This window comes from Mastomys coucha, unplaced genomic scaffold, assembly GCF_008632895.1.
Source record: "Mastomys coucha isolate ucsf_1 unplaced genomic scaffold, UCSF_Mcou_1 pScaffold16, whole genome shotgun sequence".
Taxonomy (NCBI): domain Eukaryota; kingdom Metazoa; phylum Chordata; class Mammalia; order Rodentia; family Muridae; genus Mastomys; species Mastomys coucha.
Window position 1 is genome coordinate 41338705 of NW_022196898.1, and position 18975 is coordinate 41357679.

An 18975-nucleotide genomic window follows, 5' to 3' on the forward strand; every position below is an offset into this window, starting at 1 on the left:
CACCGTCCCAAGTCTACTCTCAATCCTCAAAGTGTGTTCTGGGTGTTGCTTTTAGTATCAGGAGTAAACTATTGATAAATAAAAATGTATTTCACAGAGCATGTGATGAGTTTTGCATTATATAGGTATCCAGAACAAATTATTCCTAATATTCCTGCTCATATTATTTTAATGATTTTACCTATTTTGACATTAAACCAGTGAATTTCTGATTTCCTGATAAGTAGTTACAGTTTATGACTGGAGATAGTTATGATGAGAAGGGTCCAGAATATGTATATATAGTAACACATACTATATAATCATATAATATATGCTTATATATATGATGAGTCCTTCTTTATAAAATCCAAACACAAAGCCTAATACAACTCATCAAGTGAGCACTTTCAGAATCTCTCTTCTCCTTGAAGATAGAATTTATTAACTGATTTTTAGATTGTAAACAATAAGTGGAAATTCAAAGACTCAAGGCAAGTTAATTTCCATCTTGTTCTCTGTATAAGGTTTTTCTGTGTTGCCCCATCTTACTTCTAGTGGGACTTAAGCCTCCTTTGCTAGCTCTATGACTACTACATTCTGGGATGTGAAATGTTTTGGCAAGATTTTTTTTTCCTTTTTACAATAAGGAGTTCCAGGTCTAAAATAGGCACAGAAGCAGGGAAGAATAATCTAGGCCACACACACACACAAAAAAAGTCACAATTTAGTGATACAGAGTTCTAAATCTTCAAAATGACAATAAAACTAATAGTGTTTTGAAAAGTGTTTAAAAGAGGGGCAGGCATAACCATGACGACACAAGTTCAGATCTCAGCCCCTTTGGAAGATTCACCCTGGGCACACTGGGAAGATACACTGTATTCACTGGATCCCTTCCTCTCTCTTCCTAGTGTGGCCACACTCAATAAATTTCCTTTTTCTGCCTTCCACTTTTCAGAAATTTAGCTCTTAGAATTGGCTTACTGAGTATGGGTGGCTGGACCTGATTTGGGGCACAAGGCTTAACACAAGTTTGGTAACAATTGCATTGTCTGAATTGTCTTATATATTATGTTATTTTCTTAATGTTCATTTAATAAGAATCCCCCATATACAATACCTACTTCTTTCCCACAGCCACAGATTTTTTTGCATCTAGAATGATACAGAATAGGCAGTTAGTACTCCTCTGTTGGGCATCTCTTAAATAACTGAAAAACATTGGATCTATTCAAATATAATAAGTGTGGAAAGCAGAAGTCACTGACATTTCTCGGAACTTTAGTAAAGGTGAGGGTTAGTTTGGAAGGACATACCAGAGGACTCACCTCTGAGACACTAAGGAATCTCATACGTAAATGTTAAGCAGTACTTTTATCTAAGGCTTTGCTCCATATAAATCATCTCATTACCTTGCTTATTGCATTATTAATGAATTTTGCAATGCCAGTTTAATCCTCATTTTACTGATGAAAAAATGAGGCACTGGAATATTGAGTACATGATAGACAGTTAATTCATAGAAGCAAATGGAGTTCCTATGTGTTTGTTCCCTCTATGGTTCTGCGGGTCTTTCACACAAATCCTACCCCTGAGACTTTCATTCGAAGTCAGTTCACCCTACTCCCTCAGAAGCTGCAGAGCTCCGATGTTTGGAGAAATGACTGGTCGACCACATCAATTGCCTCATGGAACTTTTAAAGAAGTTCCCCTAAACCCAGACAGCTTTTTATCTAACACTGAGATTCTCATCAAGTCTAACATCCAAGCTTCTTTCCTCTGAGTCATTGTCATCATCCAAGGGCTCATCTCTGGAGAGCTGAGTAAGTTGACTACTCCTGGGTTCACGCGAGAAGCCCTGAAGAAGTGAACCAGGACATGTTCAGGTGCCAATACCTTTTTTTGAGAAGACTCAGATGACATTATTTCTTCCAAGTCCTATCCTAGAGTCCCCATTTAATCTCCACTCACCTTAGGCCTCTACGACTTTCAGCTTGTGAGACCTTCTAACTATCCCAGTGAGAGGGTTTCTCAACAATCATGGGAACTGCCATTTCAGTAGCCTAGGCAGCATTTACCTGGCTTTTCACAAAGCAAAGGAGAGGTGTTTCAACAAGAGAGGTGCAGAAATACTGGAGCCAGAAACAGCCTCAACTATGGCAGTGTTTCTTAACTACAGAAGTTTGGATGTTGGTCAATAACATAAGGATGTACCAGTGGGATTCCTGCTGAAAGCCAACTCCCAGGAACACTGGCTTTCTTCTTACCAATGTACAATTTATCATTCATTGTCTTTCTTTACATGATCTCAATCTTCTTGGAGCTTTTCATTTAATTCAGCAAAGACTAATAAAGTACCTCCTATGTGGTTAATTTCCAATCCGTCAAATTTTAGGAATGGAAAAATGATAACACAATAAAAACCTGTCTGCCAAGCTGTGTAGTGGATTGGCCTAATGCTGCTTGTATTCTAATGCTAGTTTGAGGTCCCCAAAACTGTCCCAAAGACAAGAGAGTTTGTGAGTAGCCCCTGTGACTCTGCCCACAGTTGATTGTGATTGGTGAATAAATATGCCAACAGATAATAGCTGGGGAGAAGAGAAATAGGTGGGATTGAGTTTTGGTGGGTTTAGAGGAAGATGCAGAGAGGAGGGGATAGATAGCCACTATGGGATAAAAGAAGGACTTGCAGGAGAAAAAGAGCTGCCACGGGCTAGGAGCCAAGAGAACATGGCCCAAAGGGCTGACTAGTTGGAGCTAAGAGCAGCCCAGGTGAAACAAAGTAAGTCATAACTTGGGTTATGGATAGGAGGTAGACTTTAACAACATGGAAGGTAGGCAGCCGCCCAGCTATTGTGCTGCTCATCACGTATTTAAAAATAAAGGCTGTTTGTGTGGCTTTCATATGGGAACACAAATGGTCTAAACTGGGTAGAAACCCTGCATAGGAATTGATAATAGTTTTTACAACAAAGCTATTCATAGCTCAGAGGAATTTTGAAAGAAAAAAAAACATGTTATAATAAGGATGAAAAAGACCAAACTGTGTGAATGAGAAGAAGGATGGGTGGAGGAAGGAGAAAGAGTGGGGAGAGGGCTAGATAAATAGATGAGGATGGCAGAAAGAAAGGAAAAAAAGAGAAATAAAACAATCATTGCATTTCAGAAGTCTGCTCCATGTCTTTTTTGACAAGAACAACACTAGGTCCCAGTCTCATTTGTCTAAATCCTGATAATATGTCTAACAGAGTCCCTTTTATGATAGATGTTAATTTTCTAAAAAGACTTCTCTACTTTGCTTCATTCACACACCCTAACCTTTAGATGAGCTGGTTGGTGGCATCATCTTGACTAACCCTATTCTCCATCTCACATGGGCAGTGAGTCACCAAGTCTTGAATAGGCTTCCTTCTAAGTCTTTACAAAGCTGTCTGCACCACTACAAGCAACTGATATCTCTTCATTTTGCCTTCTTTAAAACAGGTTAAAGGAGAGAGTAGAACCCTCAAAATATATCACAGTTATATAGTTATAGTTGGAATAAATACATTGGTACCTGGATCCTCTCTAACCTAGTATCTGGCTCCTTGGAATGCTCAGACTGCCCAGAGGTGTCCAGTCTAAGAAAGGGGTGGGTCTTAGTAGCTCCATCTTGTCCACAGGTGAAACAGACAGGGGGCACTTGAGAGCTCTCCATGGAGCCACTCTGAGTGGGATGAACATCAGTGGATACCTGAGCAGCATCTCCTGCCCTGATTTTTAAGTGCCTCTATCTGTTTCCTCAAGAGCCACAGCACAACTCATAGGCTAGCCCCAATAAAGGCATCTTGTGCACAAGCCTCTTGTGCTCTGAAACCACAGGAGGAGATCTTGCTGAAACCTCAGAAATCTCTCTGTCAGAACTCACAAGCCTTGGGGGTGAAAGAACAAAGGAAATGGGAAACTAATCATCTTTGATTTATATATGAAAGACTCCAAAACTTCATTTAGACTAAAGATAAGCAATCTAAGTTCAGTGTGTCACAAGCACAGAGACTCTCACTCTATCTCGTGTTACCATATCCTGCACAAGGATCAATCACTCACTCCAATCAGTGAAAAACATCCATCTTACACACACACACACACACACACACACACACACACACAAACACACACACACACACACACTGAGTGGATGAAACAAGTTAACAACTTCACAGATACACACACACACACACACACACATGCACGCGTGTGCATAGCCTAATCCAGTTTAATTCAACGTAAGCCTTCTTTTCAAATAGTCTCTTCCCCAGTTCTAATAAGACTTGATTAGAATATCTTCTTTCTTCTCCCACTTCTATGCAGATTTTTCCCCTTTCTGATGTACATTAAAGGCAAAAAGAGTAGACTAAAGAAAATATCCCTTTAGTTGATCCTACTGTTGATTTTTACCTTGACTCTCTAGAGGAAGGAGACACAAGACCTGCAAGCACTGCCAGCAGTATGTGCTTGTGTGTATGTGTATCCGTATTCATTTTTGTATTTATGAATACAAAGAAGATGCCAGTTAATAGAACTTAATTGATCGCATTACAAGTCAGTCAGCAAGATCAATTATAATCTTGACAGAAAAATAATTTCCCCCCAAAATTAACAAGGTCCCAAGTTCAACAGTTAGGAAAAAGAATCAGCCAGGATTGCTACCTTAGAGTGTAAGGAACTGTTGTCAACAGATTCAGTTCTCTGCACCAGGGTGTAAGTTTCTTTTCAAATAACAAACCTGGCTGACAAAGGTGTGTTTATTTCTATGGAGGAGAATTTAGGTTCTGTTTTAAATTTATCAATACCTGCTACTTGTTGCAGCATCCCTTTGCTGGTAGACAATAGAACATTGTCATTTCTCCAGTCTAGCCACCTTAAATAAGCACTTAAGCAAATTGCCTGCTGCCCACTTCCTTTGCTCTGCCGACTCTTTATCTTCATTAATGGCAACAGGTTTAGAGAACAAATAAAATGTGAAAGTCTAAGCCTGGATTGAAATTCTCATCTGGTTTCTTTGGAGATATTGTAACCTTATGAGTGGTCCTTTTGGAGCTCTTTGTGTTGATCCTCTTCACCAGGAGGAAGAGAAGAAACATGCCACAAACCTTTACTCCAAGATTGGGATCAAGGACTAGGATTCCCTCCACTCCAGCCTTTGTTTATATGGCTTTAAATAAAGGTAGAGAAAATCAGTGAAGTTACAAGGCACTCCTATCAGAGCAGAGTGATCCCCAGACCCTCAAAGCCACAGCTGCATCCATTTGTCTTAGACAGGATGAAACACTACCTCCTATTGTCTTCCACTTTGGAGATCTGGACAAAATCATTCAGTATGTAAGACTCTAAACATTCGCTCAGCTAAAGCTTTAGGAGAAATAGAGCAGGGGTTTATCATACAGGATGACTACTGGGACCCAGACAAGGACCAGAACTGAGGCTGGAGGAGATACACATAAGTCAGAAACAAATTCAGCATGCCCAGGCTCTTCATCTATGCTCTTTATAAACTGTTCAGTTGCATTTCAAATGATATGGGGGTGAATGAGAACATGATGGGGGTTGTTACTTGAAAATTCATGTTATTTAAAAACCCATGACTTTTCTTCTGTAGTATATACAACATAATGGTCTGAAGTAGAAGGCAAATGACTTGTCAATTGTCACATGGATTTACACTCAAAGTGGTAGTCTTGCCAGTTATGTTGTCACGGATTGTGGTACCTTGCCTGAAATGCCTAGTGAAGATAAAACCACAGTGTGTGTTCCCATGAGGTCAAGTGGCATCACCAGATGATGACCTCTTCCAAAGGTTCAATCCGCCAAACCAGGTTCAGTCTTCACAATGTTTCTGCAGGCCCCAGGTGCTCATAACCGCAATGGAGGACACTCATGTCTTCTCCATCTGGGACTTCCAAAATGCTCCAGAAGAAAAGACTAGCTAGTGAGTGAGTCTTCTGTCCTTACAGGGTGTCTCCTCTGCCTGTCCATTCTGCCTGCGATTATCCAAGGGAAAGACTCCAGGGTGGGGATAATGACTTACCCACTCCAGGAAGAAAAGAAGCACCTGAGATGACATGCTCCAAGGGGAAGTCACCAGGAAATCTGCTTGTGTTTCATAACAACTCCAGCCGGTATCTCTGGGACATGTTAATCACTGGACTCCAGACTAATCTAAGTATTGTATGTTATGCCCTAATTCTGTACTGATTTTAAATAGCCTGTGCTTACACAAAAAGAGCACATGCAACCAAAAAGTAAAAATATTTACTTGTGTAAGAGATTTGAACCCCAGACTACAGAATATCACAAGTGATCTGAACCTCTCCTTCAGGAATATCCATCACTGTTATATTTGTTGCTTATAGTATTCATCTGAGAATAGAATTCTTTTGTTTTGTTTGGTTTTGGTTTGGTTTGGTTTAGTTTGGTTTTTTCAAGACAGGTTTTCTCTTTGTAGCTCTGGCTGTCCTGGAACTCACTCTATAGACCAAGCTAGCCTCGAACTCAGAAATCCACCAGCCTCTGCCTCCCAAGTGTTAGGATTAAAGGGGTGTGCCACCACTGCCCAGGGAGAACAGAATTCTTGTTTACAGCCTTATATATGTAACACAAACTCTACCACCTGTGCTACATCTCAGGTGAATAATTCTATGGGATTCTTTAAAGAAGTCATAGTATTGCAAATGTTCAAACTGAAGTGAAGGACAGAGGAAAAAGGGGGCTTAACAAGACCAGTTAATGCCAGGCAGTGGTGGCACATGCCTTTAATCCCAGTACTTGGGAGGCAGAGGCAGGTGGATTTCTGAGTTTGAGGCCAGCCTGGTCTACAGAGTGAGTTCCAGGACAGCCAGGGCTACACAGAGAAACCCTGTCTCGAAAAGCCAACAAGACCAATTAATATTATTTAAGAATTCATTACTTTTTTTTCCTGTATCACCTACAACATATTTTATTGTCTTTCTAAAAATAGAGCTAACAATTCACTTATACTTGGTGTAATAATTAAAATAAAATAAAACTATCATTCTGTTTATATGAAATTGCCATATACAACCCTCAAGTATTATCATGCCTATTCGGTAAGTGAAAATTATGTATCTCCATCAGGTTCATCACCAAAACAAAATCTTCATCACTAGTATATAATGAGATGCAATTTCACAAACATAACAGAGGCCCAGAAACAGATGTCCTTTGCTCTTTAATTGTGATTTCTGTTGAAGAAAGATGGAGATCACATTTTTACATGATCTGATCCTCTAGCAAGACCTCCCTCAGCTCTCTTCCTTCCATATTTCATTCCAGATGCACGATGTTCTCAGAAGAAGTTCTACCTTTCAAACTAAGGCCCAGCTCCATTCTTCTACTTACCCCTTATCTAACCATGTCTCTTTACCGAGATCAAAACCCGTATGGTAGGAACTTATCTATCATCCTCTGAGGAACTCTGCAAAGAAGTGGAAGTCACAACCACAAGCACTGGCTCCAGGTGCTTGCTGTTTCTACACATGTGTGTACTGCCACTTAGTCTGTAATTTACATGGTCAGCTTAGTAGTTCAGTACAACATCTGTCCTTCTCAGAGGCTAAGAGCTAGTCAAGGGCATTAATGGACTCTGTTTGTCTCCATACCAGTGAGCATGAAGAAGACACTCTGAGTAAGGTTATGTGAAAAGAATGAAAACACACACTTGTTACCATGGGATGTGAGATGAATGTAACACTTATTAAGATTCCCTTCTTCTGTTTGGTAATTCCTCTAAATGTTCATAGGAAAGCACTGAAAACATGGTCCTCGGAGTGTACCTACCCCTGGAATAGGACAAAGACACATACTTCATGTGCATCATAAAACCCAGTTCAAGATAAAAGGTCAGAAATCCTGGGTCCCATGGTACACAGTCAAAACAAAACAAATCTTACTTAGGATCGGAGAATGAGTAAGTGTTCATTGCGGACCTGAGCCAATAGAGTTGACCAGACATGCCTGTAGTTCAACATGGAGAGTCTAGGTAAGACAGGTTGGAAGTGGAAGAGACATGCTGGTATATGGTAGGAATGGCAACAGTGGAAGAATGGGATGAAAGTGAAGGTCAGTGATCCATGGTAGTGATCTGTGATGAGACCGATCTCAGGATCCCATGCCCTCCCTCTCATGCCTGGTGAGACACTTGATGCATCCTCAAATCCTCACTGATTTTCACACTCTTCACAACATCCAGAAAATTGTGGAGCCTTGGAAAGCAATGGGAAATCATGTGTCTTGTGCACTGAATGCCTGCAGGGGGCACTGTTCACACATGGTCTTACTATGCTAAAGGGAAGGTTCACTCAGAAGGATGCTAACAGTCCTGCCAAAAGATGGAGGGAAAGAACCATAGCTCGCTGGGTCAATTTAATTCCAAAACAGTCCATTTCTCTTCTCTAGATCTTGGTTGAATGAAAGTACATGTACCTCCAACTAAAGTAAAGAAAGAGTTAACATAGGTCTGAAGCTTTCACATTGACATATTTTGTTTGTTTTTACTGTTTTATTTTACTTTATTTTATTTTATTTTATTTTACTTTATTTTTTTTAATTTTATTCTATGCAGGCTCACTGACTCCTCCTGTAAAGTCCTGACACTTCTCCAGCAGCCGTGCCAACCCTGCTCAAGTGTTCCTCAACCAAGTGTCCCCCAAAAAAACCAGTCCAGTGTCTGCCTCTGGCCTCCTTCTGATATGCTACAAGCTCTGTGGGCTGCAGTGATCCCAGCTCTGAGGGCAGCTGCTGCTTGGGCCATCCCAGTTGCTTCAGTGCCATGGACATCACGGTGAGTGTTGTAACGCCTGCGATAGCAGCACTGTCTACATCTGGGGGTTCTGCCTGTGGGCACAACTCAGCGGGCTGCAGTGACCCCAGCTCTGAAGGCAGCTGCTGCTTGGGCCATCCCAGTTGCTTCAGTGCCATGGACATCACGGTGAGTGTTGTAATGCCTGTGATAGCACCATGGACATCACGTGAGTGTTGTAACTCCTGTGATAGCAGCATTGTCTACATCTGGGGGTTCTGCCTGCGGGCACAACTCAGCGGGCTGCAGTGACCCCAGCTCTGAGGGCAACTGCTGTTTAGGCTATCCCAGTTGCTTCAGTGCCATGGACATCACGGTGAGTGTTGTAACTCCTGCGATAGCACCATGGATATCACGTGAGTGTTGTAACGCCTGCGATAGCAGCACTGTCTACATCTGGGGGTTCTGCCTGTGGGCACAACTCAGCGGGCTGCTGCTCACTTGGAGATTAGGATTAAACATTTAAGAAAAACATTTTAAAATAATCTATAAAGCTTCTGGAACCAGCGCCAGATATTAGCGTGTCTTGTGCCTGTTTTCTCTTCTGACTTAGACATCCCTCCCGTAAAGTGTGAGGTGATGTGGGGAGAACAATAGTAACCAGGGTCTGCTGACTTTCCCCCATTACTAAAGTTAATGATTCTGCTGAGAATCTAGCAGTGACTCTCTGGCTTCCTAGCACCCTACAAAGTCAAGCACTTTCATGCCTTTCATTTTTACCAGGTCTGGATTTACCCATCCTACATTGCTGACTCCTACCAAAAAGGTTATAAACCCAACTGTATATAGTGCAAGAAACTACAGCTACCAACCTGGAAAGTGTTCACTTAAATAAGAATATGATCCAAGTAAACAGAAACATTATTTCTGTGGTAGCCCGGTGCCTAAAATGGCCCTTGGCTCTCAACAACTATTTATTAATCAAGTGACTATAAAATGAATTGATTATTGCTGAGCTGGTTTTTGATTGCATCCTAACTATGGCCAGAGATAGAGATATATAAATAAATAGGTAGGTAGGTAGGTAGGTAGGTAGATAGATAGATAGATAGATAGATAGATAGATAGATAGATAGACAGACAGACAGATAGGGACAGAGAGACAGAGATCAAAATTAACATATGAAAGAAGCTGTGAGCAGAAGACTGGGGCCTCTTCTTTACATGGGCAACATGCAGCACATACATACTTGTAGGGGAAAGAAAACAAACATGATTTACATTGGGTGAAGGTGGGTGCTATATAAATGATGATGAAGTGTCCTAAGAGCCAGCCCTTTTGAGATTATGCCTATTCTATTCTTCTCTATTCTCTAACCCGCTCCCATTCTTTGGAGTGTCTTTCTCTTTCTTAATAAATATTTCTATTTTTAATCATGTGTCCTGGGTATAATTCTCTCGTCTGAGACATAAAAGCCTGGAAATCTCAGCAGAGGCTCTTCCTATCTCAATGCTCAAACTCGGGCTTATGTCTATAACCTAACTCAAAAGGGATCCTATGTCCATGGTTACTTCATCAGAGCATTCTGTCCCAGTCAGTTGAAGGATTTGAGTCATGGGGCAGAAGTAGCACGAACTCACATTCAAACTTACTCTTGATATGTTTCCTTCTCTTTCATAAGAAGGTATGTATTCAAAAGTGTAAATGAAAAGCAGGTGCCCAGTTGACTTTGAGAGAAAATGAAAAGGCAAAGCTATTTGAGATATTTTATTCCATTAAATTCCCATCATTTTACACAGATTTGTTCTTAGCCTAGACTCCATGCTCATCCTCCAAATACACTCAACTTCAACTGTGACTACTGACAAAGTCCAGACACCTTTCTGAAGTTAAAGAACTGTAGGGCACATGTTCTTCTGTAATATTCCAAAAACCAAACTATCAAAATGAAACCACACAAACGCATTTCATGTGGAAAACGACCACCGTTGTTCACAGTAGAAATAATCAGTGCTTGACTCCAAAGTCAAAGTAGGTGACCCCAAAAGGGATTTCCCTTTGCAAATTCCATATCATTTCACTTCTTCATTTTGTAAGAGAAATCTAAGTCTACCATCTGCAGCCACTTCCCGTATCCTCTTTTTCTCAGTGTTTTTCAACACGCACAGTTCTTTGTTTGCTTTCAGAAAAATTCCTCATCTCCAATTTCTTCAGTGTCCTAACTTTCCAATTCCTCAATTCACCCTCTAGGATCTATTATGTGTACCTTGGCTTACTCTCCTACCTGTAGACCTTTCACTACCTCTGCATCCTTTCTTCCATCTTACACAGAGACTAGGAAATTTGGTATCAAATAGTACTTACTAACCCTCAAATACACAAGAAAACTCAGCCCTTTCCCAAAAGGCTCTTCAAAATCCTTGTAACATTCCCCTCTTCCACACACACTTCTGTTCTGGAAGTTCCCACAGAAGTCCTTTGTATGAAGAAGAAAATTCTAAGGCATTATTTCTTCGTTTCCAAGCTGAGATAACCCCAAGGGTTGAGTATCTTGGGCATTCAAAAGCTGAGAAAGGTGGAAAAAAAAAAACACTGAGCAACTCTATGGAATAAGTCAAGGAACAAGAAACACACTGGTGACGTTGAGAAACAATTTTATTCACCTACATGGCCAGACACGGATCATGAGGAGCCATGAGGAGGAGAAGCAGTCAGGCTTTTGGAAAATCCATTAGAAGAGCCCAAGAGAGATTAGGATATCTTAGAAAGAACAAGCCAACATGGCACTACGACTCAGTACTCCAAACTCTCTTGTCTCAGCATCATGCTCCAGGTCAGCAGCAGCCCCCAGAGCTATGGCCACAGCCTGAGCCCCCAGACTGCTGACCACTGCCACGGTCACAGGAACTGGAGCTCCTGCGCCTGCATCTGTGGGACCTGCGCCTGTGGTGGCTCAGGCAGCAGCCTCCCTCAGAGCTGGGGACACTGCAGCCCCCAGAGCTTGTAGCACAGCAGGAAGAGGCTGAAGGCAGACACTGTGCTGTGCTCTTTGGGGGGCACTTTGGGGAGCACTTTGGGGAGGGGCACTTGGGAGGAGGCTGGCACTGCTTCTGGCTCTGCTGACAGGACATCTCGGCAGGAATTTGACCTAGAAAATACAATAGAAACGTTATAGAGAGAGGCTTCTGGTGAATGTCTGCTGACTTAAGTCTATCAAACACATGCCTTCCATGTCCTATCTGCTTCCTAAGCCAAAATCTCTGTGAAATAATAGGACCACAGAGGTACACATCTATCTAAATAAAGCATTTTCAAAACTATAAGATAGATCCATATGCATCTCTAGTAAATGCACTCAGATTTAAAAAAAAAAAAAAGTAATCCTTATGTCCTGTGGCTTGTAGGACTCCCAGCTCCCTAACTGTGAGTCAAACACTCCTCCCTCTCCATGGCCTAATGTGGGCCTCTTCCTAGGGTTCTAGTTCAGATCTGGTGGGCATGCTGTCCCACATAGTCCCGCATGGTAAAATGGTCCCAGACATGCATTTACCAGATGCAAAGATGACAGGAGATTTTCTGAGTAGGCTGTGGATGAGGAATCTAGAGCAGGAGCCTTTTTATTCTGTGTACAGCTGGTGAAGCATCACCTAAGCATGTTGCTGTTTTCACAACTAGGGGAGGTGACAATGCTAGACACTTCCCAGTTACTGGCTTCCAGTGCTTTCCTGGGCACGTGCCTAAAGAACCCATAAGGTGGAACCAGGAAGCACTTGTGACTGCAAAATCGCTTCCTTTTGTTCTTCCCCAGACACTGTCCCAGCAGTTCCCATTCATTCACAAGCTCTAACCCTGTTTTGGTCACTTAAGAGTATTAACATGGAGATGTATATAGGATGCCCATCACTCAAAAAATTGAATACATGATGAGACTGCAATGTTATCATGGCTGTATTTATGAAAAGCTCAAGCATAAGGCTCAAGCCTTTATAGGGCAAGCCCCCACTGTACTGTAGACCAAAAATTATGGGACAGGATCTTCAGAGGCTCTCTGGGGGTGGGGGGGTGACAGTAGTGAAAAGTGGCTTACAGGGGTACAGTGTATAGAATAAGACATACCTGAGACCAGTTTCAGACAAGGGACTTAGAGAAGACAAGACTCAAAACTTTTAGCATTAAGAAGATGTCCCCAATCTTCTCATCCAACCTTCAGTCTCTGGCAACCTCCATTTTACACCATGCTCCTTTGAGTGCAATTTATTCAGGATCCAAACATGAGTGATATCATCCAAAAAATAGATCTTTCTGTTTATAGCTTATTTCACTTAATGTGTTGTCTTCCAAATTCATTCCTGTTGGCTCAAATGACAGGAATGCCTGTCATTTTTTACCAAAGGCTGAATATATGTCATGTGTTCTATATGCATTCATCCACAAATACACATTTTGGCAGATTCTTTATTATAGATCTTGCAAATAGTGCAGCAGTAAATATGAGGATGTATATATCTTTTCAGTGTATCAATGTCCCTTCCCTTTGGGTATATACACATGGAAGAACATTGATGATCACACAGCAGTTAACTTTTAATTTTTTCGGGACCTCTCTACTATCTTCTACAATGGTTGGGACTCTTTACATTTCCTCTAAATATCCTCTTTTTACTACAAAGTTCTTGGCAATACTTAGTCTTTCTTGTATCTTTAGAATAATCACTCTCACAAGTGTGAGGGGATGTTTCGCTGTAGATTTAATTTGTACTTCTCTGATGATTATGGGTAATAAACTGTTTTTCATACATCTACAAGCCATTTATATGTCTTCTTTTAAGAAGTGTTTCCTCAGGTTGTTTCTCTGATTTTAAGATCATGTTTTTTTTCCTTGCTATTGAGATCTTTGAATTCTTAATATACTATGATATTATTTCTTTATAAAATGTATTATTCACAAATATTTCCCATCCTATCAGTCTTGACTCCTTATTGTTTCTTGGGCTATGCATAAGAATTTTGTTTTGATAGAAATCCATTTGTCCTGGTTTCATTCTTGTTTTTTATCTTATGTTTTGGTTTCTTATTTGCTTGTGTGTGTGTGTGCCTATGTGTGTGTGTGTATGTACAACACTTTTATATTTTATCTTCATTCCTTTTGTTTCATAGATCAATAGTTCTTTTCCTCTTTATTGCTTTAGTGTGTGTGTGTGCATGTTTTTTTAACCTATTCACAAGTTGAATGTCATTTATGATGCTTTGAGTTTGAAACAATTGTGACTAAGAGCAATACACATACCAGCTCTGAGATTTTCTATCAAAAATGACTTTAGTTTTTCTTGAACCAATATTAAAAATTTAATTTCTAAGCCAAACAGCAAGTACATGTTTAATCGTTCAGGACAATTTTTCAAAACTTCCAACATGGCTGTATATTTTGTCTTCTCACCAGCAGTGGCTGAATCTGGCCACTCCACAGCCTCAACAGGATTCCAGCTAAGAGCTTTATTCTAGCTGTTGCAGTGAATGCATATAATCTGTTATGTTGCTCTTAATTGCATTTCCCTAGTAAGTGAGACACCAATTAATTATCCTCCATGGACCTTCTTCTTTGTTACAATATTGCCATTTTGAACATCTTTTTATTTTAATCAGATTGTCCATTTATTGCTTTAGAATGTTCTAAACATAAGCCTTCAATTAGACATTACTAAACTCTTCTTTGAGTTTATGAGTTTTAATTGTGAATTCTTCAAAATTTGCTTGAAAAGCACACATTTTCATTTTTTGTTATACTGTTCTTCATATCAATCTCACTACCTAAAAGTGGGCCACAAACTCATCTTTCTGTGACAGACTCACAAGTACTAAAATTACTCATGAATCACCATAGCATGTTTAATCATGTACCACTACCTCAGAAGTTTAAATTGTGGATAGAGTTTAGTATTTTCCTTTTGAACTGTTTCTTTTTGTTAAATATAAAAAATATCATACAATTACATAACTATTGTCATGATTTTGTCCTATATTGTATTTTAGAAGTTTGTATTTTGTGTTTTACACATTGATCTATTTTCTTTTATTATATAGTTTTATTCTTTTATTTTATCATATTATTTGTTATATGTATATAGAATATTTTATTATAGCTTTTCATTTATAGTATAATATGAAATATGTTTTGATTAACAGAGATGCTCAATTGTTTCAGTATATATTTTTTTCAATTTGAGAATTTCATACATGAGAACAGTGTTTGTTACACTTGGATCCTTTCCATACCCCCTTTTAACTGCTCTCTTGTCCCTCCATGACCATCTTCTCTCAAATCATGACCCAATTGAAATCATATATTCACATACCCACCCCCAAGCACACTCACACACACACATACACACACACACACCTAAAATACAATACAGGACAAAATATTGTGACAATGGTTATGTAATTTTTATGAAAAATTCACATTAAAACTTGTAAACTCAAAGAATAGATTAGTAATGTCTAAATAAATAAAGTTCTTGGCTGGCAGTGTGGAATCCTGTTGAGGCGGTGGAGTGGCCAGATTCAGCCACTGCTGGTGAGAAGACAAAAAGACAAAATATACAACCATGTTGGAAGTTTTTAAAAATTGTCCTTTTCTGTTTTTCTTTTATTCCTCAAGGGCTGAGATCCCAATTTGCAATAGTCATCTCTAAACACATGCAAGTCAAGGCAACTGAAATTTGAAAAAGAAGAGAAAAGAAGAGAAAAGAATAGAAGATCTTGTCTTCACTCCCTGTACATCCTTTGATTTCCTGTAGCTCTTCTTGTGGAAATGAGGACTTGTGAAATATTCCATCATCCGTATTGACATCTCCTTCCTCTGGTACATTGCCTTTGTGTCTTTGTTTGAACTATATTCCAGGTCTAATATTGGACCTTAAACAGCATAAATCTACCTCTCTTCTGCTCTCCATCTTAGGAATAAAGGTCCTTTCTCTCACTACTAGGCATGACAGTAGTCATAAGGCTTTGTTGACTCCCTTTTTCAAATTAAAGATGTTCCTTTTTAATATTTATTTGCTGAAATTTTTATTATCAGTGGTAATAGTTTTGTTAAATTACTTCTCCATTTCTATAGAAACGATCCCATGTTTTAGCGGTTCTTTGATATGAGATCCAGTCTCACTACTTCAGACATTTCTCTAGAACTGAAGCTCTGTCTGAATTTTTAGAAATTATGTATTTTTAGAAATTATACCTTTTATAATGTATTTGTAACATGATTTAGAAGGTAAGATCATAGTAACTGTATTTGCTTAAATCAAAGAAGCTAAGAATGACCAACAATTTAAGGAGTCACAAATAGACCTAGACCCCCACATGATTGCTTGGAATATACAAAGAAATGTGTCACATAGTCATAGAAGGCAGACAGACAGCCCTGTTGACACAGCCTACCACATTCAGCCTTTCCTGGCCCAGCTCATGACTTCAATGCCCAACTGGCTCACAGGAATTAAGGAACTTCTCCTTGATGAGTCACCCAGAAACCTTGAGTTGACCAACCATTGAAACACTGCTCCTCAGTGGCTGCCTCATGACTCAAGATTAATCTGATTTAAACCAATGTCAGTCTTTGTACTTGGTTCTTTAGAACAAAAAAGTCAAAAGCTATTTCACTATCTAGAGACTTGAATCCCCAGTAAGGTTAAAACCTCTTCTTAAGTAACTCACAGAACCTATAATTTCTCTTTTATGTGCACCACAGCTGAAGTTTATCACTTCAAAGTATTTCCCTTTGAATAACTATAATAGACCAGTGAGGACAGTCTGGATCTTATTACAGTTGTGTCATCAGTGCTAAGCACACAGTTGACACATAATCAAGGGCAGGAGTTAATGACAAAGTGAGAAGAAATTCAAGAAAAACAGCCAATGATGGTCATGAGGAAGGAGTGGATCAGGTTTGTGTAAAGACACATAGAAAGTGTGCTATACTTCAGTGTGCTGTTAACATGACCTCTACTAGGCTGACCTCTACTCCATGTGTGATTACCTATGCCAGTGGTTCTCAACCTGAGGGTTGCAACCCCTTTGAGGGTCAGCTGACCCTTTCAGAGAGGTCATAGAGTCAGAGACTATAGGAAAACACAGATATTTACATTATAATTAATAACAGTTTCAAAATTACACTGAGGAAGAAACAACAAAAATAATTTTATGGTTGGGAGTCACCACAACATGAGGAACTGTACTAAAGAGCCACAGAATTAGGAAAGTTGGAATCCATTGCTCTATTCTAAGGAACTCCTGAGGAACTACATTAGGATATAGGTCGTAAATTCAGAGTGCTCAGGAAAACCAAAAGGGACACCAAGCACACGCATAGGGCATTGTCTGAGGCTTGCTCTACCCAGCACAGCTGCTGAAAACAGAAATGTATTTTCTGCTCTTCTCTTCCTGTGTCTGCATCACTGAGTCTTCATGGAAAACTATCTAAAATTTCATCACTCATCTGATCCCCTTTCCATCTAGTATCTAGTTACAGGCTCTCAACAAGGCAAGAAAATGGCTCTGAAACTGCAATGTGGCTAAAACCAAAACTTAAGCACCAAGGACCAAGACCTTCATTCTTCAGAGAGAGCACCCAATAGAGAACAAAGTGGGAAGCTCCTGGAACAGTGGGGATATGACAGCCAACCCTAACCTGATGACACTAGGTTTCTGCCTCCTCTATCTCAGTTACTGACACTTCCCCCCAGTGTGGTAATTTACTGGAAACTCCCCAGTGATGGCTAAAGAAACTTAATATGGTGCTGGGTATCCTTTAAACATTGCTGACCTTTACCCTAGAATGTCTGCGAGATCCTAGTAACCTGTAGGTGAGGTAAGAATAGGATAGGGTGTCCTGCTCTGAGGTATTTAACCACTTGCTTTCTGCTTTTGTACATTTTTCTTATTGCTGCGGGATTGGTATGAAGCAGTCTTTTTATTACTAAGCAACTGGAAAGAAATCTAAGTGAGGGTAGTAAAGCAATTTTTTTGCCTAGCTGCGTGCTCTGGAGACAATTGTAACGCACAGTTTTGGTGTCCACCTTTATAACCCCTCCCCTTTTGGCTTCTCTCATTATGACTTGCTCTTTGGCTATAAGGATGCTGTTCACCTGGTAGGGGTAAAAACAAATTCATTTAATCTATCGAATTGAATCTAATTCTTTGGTTTTTCTCAGTACATTTGAATGTTGCAACAGTATGATCCAATGAACTCCATACACAGCAGCTTTCCTCATCTTCCTACAGTTTTTTGGCTCAGAAAAGAGACAACACATTAGTATCAGTTAATGTTAGAATGAAATGAGCCAAACCTAATTGTTTAAATTATCATATGTTTTAATGGCCATAAATAATGAGACATCTTCCCTACGATGATTTTATTCACAATATAATGAATAATAAGATATAAGTAACTGTGTATACTGACCATCACCTGCTTTTTATGGATTAATTCTAAGCCATAAATATTTCTTTCTGTAAGAAAACACAAATATATGATGTGATATTTTAACATCCAAAATATTTAAATTGTACATAATTACTAAAGTTGTTAACGATAGCCTAAATTACATTTTACCCTGGTATAATATGCAAGATTTCAGCTTACATGAATTTACTAATATCAAGCAGAAGGCATCTTCACCTGTGTAATGCAATTATTTTTCTATTTAAAGTTAATAACTTGCTCTTGTTATCTGGGCTCAAAAAGTTGATGTCTTGTTAGAAGCCATGAGGTTACTCAGGGACTGTCACCATACAAGGCCTTACACTCCCCCATCACTTCCAGGTGCCCCGCTAATGGAGCTCAGGGACAGCAGCAAATTACATCTGAAGGTCATGTTCCCTGGGCAGCATGGGATTTGTGGACAACAATATTTTATGATTTAAGATTTGGTTTTGTGAGTTAGTGTGTGTGTGTGTGTGTGTGTGTGTGTGTGTGTGTGTGTGTAGAATTCATTCACAATCATGCCAAAGAAAATAATATGATACAATATTCTCCAAGGCATGTGACCTAAAAGCAGAAAAAAGAAAAGGAGGTAGAAAGAAGGGAGGGAGGTAGAGGGAAGGAAGAACAGGTTCCTGGAGACCTCATTGGGACATATATGAACAATCGTTGTTCCTTGTTCCTGATTCAGTCCTTAGTTGGACTTTATGGATGTAC

General features: G+C 39.7%; 1 protein-coding gene across 2 annotated transcripts in view; it reads right to left on the reverse strand.

The window, feature by feature from the left end:
* Window positions 1-11417: 11417 nt before the first annotated feature.
* LOC116094155 (late cornified envelope protein 3D-like) overlaps window positions 11418-18975 on the reverse strand; it is a 54978-nt gene continuing 47420 nt past the window's right edge. The window contains exons 2-3 of one of the 2 annotated variants that reach the window (XM_031376093.1): window positions 18241-18287; window positions 11418-11928 (exon numbers count right to left, since the gene is read on the reverse strand). In XM_031376093.1, coding sequence (XP_031231953.1) covers window positions 11615-11911 — 297 coding nt within the window. In that variant the 5' untranslated portion in view covers window positions 11912-11928; window positions 18241-18287 and the 3' untranslated portion in view covers window positions 11418-11614. The remainder of the gene's footprint in view (window positions 11929-18240; window positions 18288-18975) is intronic. The other variant, XM_031376092.1, reaches the window with a different exon arrangement.